At 40.3% G+C, this 4467-nt stretch overlaps 1 protein-coding gene across 1 annotated transcript in view; it reads right to left on the bottom strand.

The window, feature by feature from the left end:
- Positions 1 to 218: 218 nt before the first annotated feature.
- The window catches only part of LOC107746756 (choline O-acetyltransferase-like), a 17569-nt gene continuing 13320 nt past the window's right edge, over positions 219 to 4467 (bottom strand). The window contains exons 15-16 of the mRNA XM_016561050.1: positions 867 to 1019; positions 219 to 330 (exon numbers count right to left, since the gene is read on the bottom strand). Coding sequence (XP_016416536.1) covers positions 219 to 330; positions 867 to 1019 — 265 coding nt within the window. The remainder of the gene's footprint in view (positions 331 to 866; positions 1020 to 4467) is intronic.

Below are 4467 nucleotides of genomic sequence, written 5' to 3'. Positions count from 1 at the left end.
AAATATTTTTATTTCACTAACTTATTAATTTTAAGTTAAGTTGTGCTTTGTTGGTACAATGTCTGTTAGAATGATAAAAAATGTTCAGTTTTAAAAAAGTATTTTTAAAATGTTGTTTTGTAATTGATTTTTTCTGCGAAAAGCAAGACAAAATCGTAAAAAGCACATTTTGGATATTTAATTCATGCAATGGTGAAAAAAATTAGCAAAATACATTCTCAGAGCCGCTGGTGCTGTGTTTGTGTCTGCAGGGACGAGTGGCAGCGAGCTGAGCTGAGATCGTGGCGATACACGCCCTGCATTACAGACGATTCCTGGAGCAGATTCACCCTGAACACATGAGCAGAGGTCACTGACACGTCACCATAAGCCTCTGCACTTCATCTGAACAATCAGAGATGAAACCACTGAACAGGCCTGAGCAAACCTCCTGTAATGCTGTGACTCGGGTCCGGTCCGGTTCAGTTGCTGTGGTGGGGTTGTGCATTATTAATGCGAGCGGATGAGCAGGAGGGCATCTGTTTCTGCTCTTTGATGTGACGCTTTGATCAGCAATGCATCACTCACTTTACTGGAAACTTTAATTGGTGTTTAATTTCAAACCTAATGAATGACAACTCCATATCTGTATTGTTGTGTACGAACAGACTGAAGCATTCATGAATGATTGTGGACTGCAGAGCTGTGAACGAATCTGCTGCAGACACTCAATATCACTGATGCATGAGGGACAGTAATAATAATAATAATAATAATACAGTTCCTTATGAATGCAGTGAAGATGTTGAGGGTCGCTCACTCATAGATCAGTGTTAGTGTGAGGGCTGGTTAGGTTAGTGACGGGTTAGTTAGTGTTGTCTGCTCACTGATGCGCCTCTGTGCGTCCCGTCAGGCCCTCTGCGGGTTTGTTCGTCCAGGAGTCCAGACGCAGAATCTGTCGGCCATCGTGACGGGGAACTGGGACTGCGGAGCCGTCGGTGGAGACAAGAGTCTCAAAGGTGCCACGAGATCTCAAAAACCTGAAATAAAAAGTTATCATGTGAACATCACTAAACCCCAAATGCCAAACAAACGAACTTTGTCTCACTCATTGAAAGTAAAACGCCTTCACACACACTGCTCCTATTCCTCAGACTGAGAACAGAAAGAGAGTGATGAAGAGTGTTTGTGATGATATACGATTGTGCTTTGTTGTTTTAACGTGTGAGTGTGTCTGTGTGTGTGTGAGTGTGTCTGTGTGTGTGTTATATACACACACACACACACACACACACACACACACACACACTCTTCTGGAATCACATGTTGTTTGTGCAGTATGTTCATGTTTCTCTGTTGTTTCTTGTAGGATCCGTGTTCAGGCTGTTGCTGCAGTATTATGAGTGTGTGTGTAAGAAAACTACAAGAAGCAAACCTCAGGAAACACTTTACAGCTTCCTCTCTGAGCACCTCTGACCTCTGACCCCAGCGGCTCGGCCACGCGGGGCTGTTTTCTGCTCTCAGACGTCGTTGTATGTGCCTCAATAAAGCTGTTTTAAATGTCTGTGGGCTGGTTGTGGTGTCTCGTGTGCGACTGGCCCGGGGCAGATGAAAGCGTAGCCCCGCTGGGCTCCGTATCGACCGGGCCGCTCATGAACACACTCTTTGTAGCGTACGGGTTTCAAACGCACATCTGTGCTCTCTTCTGCTCCCTGAATGAGTTTGACCTTTGAAACGATGAGCTCATCTCAGCTCAGAAACAGACGGGTTCAGTCATTACCTTACGCAGACAATTAATGAAGTCTTTTTAAAATAGAAAGTAATCTGTGATTCCAGTCGGTTTGCCTGAAGAACTCAAGAGTTTGATTTATATCTGAATCTTTGTACTGTATGCCATATAGGCTTCTGTGTAAACAAATACATAAGTGTGATAAAGATGTTGATTTTTACATCTGTGCTGGATTAGAAAGTGCGTTAATGACATTTTCATGGTTCAGATGCAGCCTTCATGCCGTATTTGCATTAATCATTCAGTTCAACAATTTCATTCAAAATCACTTAAACAAATGGTGTGGATTTAACGCTGCATGACATCTAGTTCTGTAATGTTTTGTCCAGCATATGTTTTTATTAAACAAAATAAATTCAATTAAAATTCCTATTATGATTAAAATTCCCATTATGAATTGAGTAACTAGTCAGCTAATCAAAATTAAAAAAGAATGAATTGTGCAATAATTCAAGAATTATGAACTACACACGGTTTCATCTTCACAGTCTCACATACACACTCAGAGATTTAGAAATATTCAGAAATAGAGAGGTATTACAGTCTGTGGATTATTAGTGAATGTCCAGAGACAGACTCTGATGGAGATCTGTGTTTCTCTGATGAACACTTGTGAGCTGAGACGCCTCTCTCGCTGTGGGACTTCAGAGGAGACAGCACTATATTACAGATGCTACAGTATGAACATTTCTTATCATGATTAGTGACCAAAATTATCACAGATCAGAATTACCACGTTATTGTTAAAATGCGCTGGAGATGTTCAAAAAGTACTGATGCATAAATTGTTTCACCAAGTTTTATATTTAAAATCAACAAACAACAAATAAAATGACTTTTTGTTTGCATAAACACTAAAAAAATAACAGTACCAATGATGTCTGGATTTTAAATGACAACTTGACTGACAACAGTTTATCTAATTACATGTACGAAATGTTCAAATAAAACTTTGAAAAGGTTTTATAAAATGGTAAATCTCACATTTCAGCCTTTAAACAAAGAAAAGGCTTAAGTCAAAATGATAATAAATGATTATATGTATTTTATCTGCTCCATAAATAATTCTAGATAACTTATCTGAATTGTTTAAATGTGTAGAATCCACATAAGCTTGTTTTTCATCAACAGGTCAAAGTTTACAGCAGGGCATGCAGATTTGGTCTGTTTTTAGTCCAGACAGAAACAGCACACAGACTGAATGTGAATGTGAGTCTCTGTAAATCCACTCTCTGACAGCAGGTGGCGCTGAAGGAGCAGCAGAATTACAGCTGTTTCTCGTAACCTCCTGCACAAAGCAGCATTGCGATTAAAACACTACTTTATTAGGGATTACATGGAGCGAAGATGAAAACAAAATGCCATCGAATCTTTTCTGAAGACAGTCAGAACCTTAAGAATATTACTCACAATATTAATTCATTCATATATTTATTTGTATAATTCTCTTAGCACTCCTTTAAAACCTCCCAGCTTTCTGCCATGTTTTCACACAAAATGAACTTAAATCTTTGCTTTATGCTGGATAGTTTTTATTTATCCTGAGTTGTTCAAATCGCGGTAATCGAATATGGTTTTAATGATAGTTAAAATATGAAACGGTAATACTAACCATGGGGAATTTTTATCATGATTTATCGTCAAACCGGTAATCGTTCCATCCCTACACTATATGAACTAGTTCAGATCACTCCGTTCACTACACTGTATTTAACTGGACTGTGGAAAAACATAACACAGATAAATTACACATACAGCTTTAATAAAAGTTAATAAGTGAAGTGTGTGTGAACAGAAGAGGAGTGACACCGTATTGAACCGCAGTGTGAATGGGTTTGTGTGTTTGTTTCTGGTTTACCATCTGCTTTATTTCCACACTCGTCCGTCAGCAGCGGCTCTGGCTCAGAGTTCAAAGCAGCAGCTGTTTGTGCATTTTGTGGGGTTTTGGTTCTTGATCATGTTAAAGATGAGTATGATTAAATCTGCACACATCTGCTGGAGAAACGACACGTGAGAAAGGGTTCTTGTGGGCTACTGAGCACGACAGCACTGGAACAGGCATTGTGGGTAATATAGACGTGATGTCAGGCAAAACAAGCTGTCAGTGTGTGACAGAAGAGGCTCACAGCGCTGCTCCATGACCAGACGTCAGAAAACACGCCTGCGGGCCTCACGGTGCAGCTCCGCGATCAGGCCCTCTGTCTATCAGCAGCAGCTCCAGGCTCTTAAAGCCGCAGCCCGCTGCTCGTTACTGAGCTGTCAGACTTAACGACCCGCCGGGAGGAGGTCAGTCGATTCAGGCCCCCTTTCTGCACAATACAGGATTCAGAGAAAGGGACTGTGCAGATCTTTCCTCGACACTCCATCATGTAACCTGAGGAAACAAAACACACTGCAGTACAGTGATGGTAAAACCATGATATCCAGATGATTACCATGCAACTATTTGCATGCAGTGTTGTTGGTAACGCATTACAAGTAACTCGAGTTACGCAATCAGATTACTTTATTCAAGTAACTAGTAAAGTAAAGCATAATTTTTAAAGGGGTCATATGATGCGATTTCAAGTGTTCCTTTCTCTTTGGAGTGTTACAAGCTCTTGGTGCATAAAGAAGATCTGTAAAGTTGCAAAGACTAAAGTCTCAAATCCAAAGAGATATTCTTTATAAAAGTTAAGAGTCAGCCACACCTACCTAAA

This window comes from Sinocyclocheilus rhinocerous, unplaced genomic scaffold, assembly GCF_001515625.1.
Source record: "Sinocyclocheilus rhinocerous isolate Xijiao unplaced genomic scaffold, SAMN03320098_v1.1 scaffold409, whole genome shotgun sequence".
NCBI classification, from domain to species: Eukaryota; Metazoa; Chordata; class Actinopteri; order Cypriniformes; family Cyprinidae; genus Sinocyclocheilus; species Sinocyclocheilus rhinocerous.
Note: the sequence above shows the minus strand (reverse complement) of the source record. Positions and strands in the feature narration are given on the sequence as shown.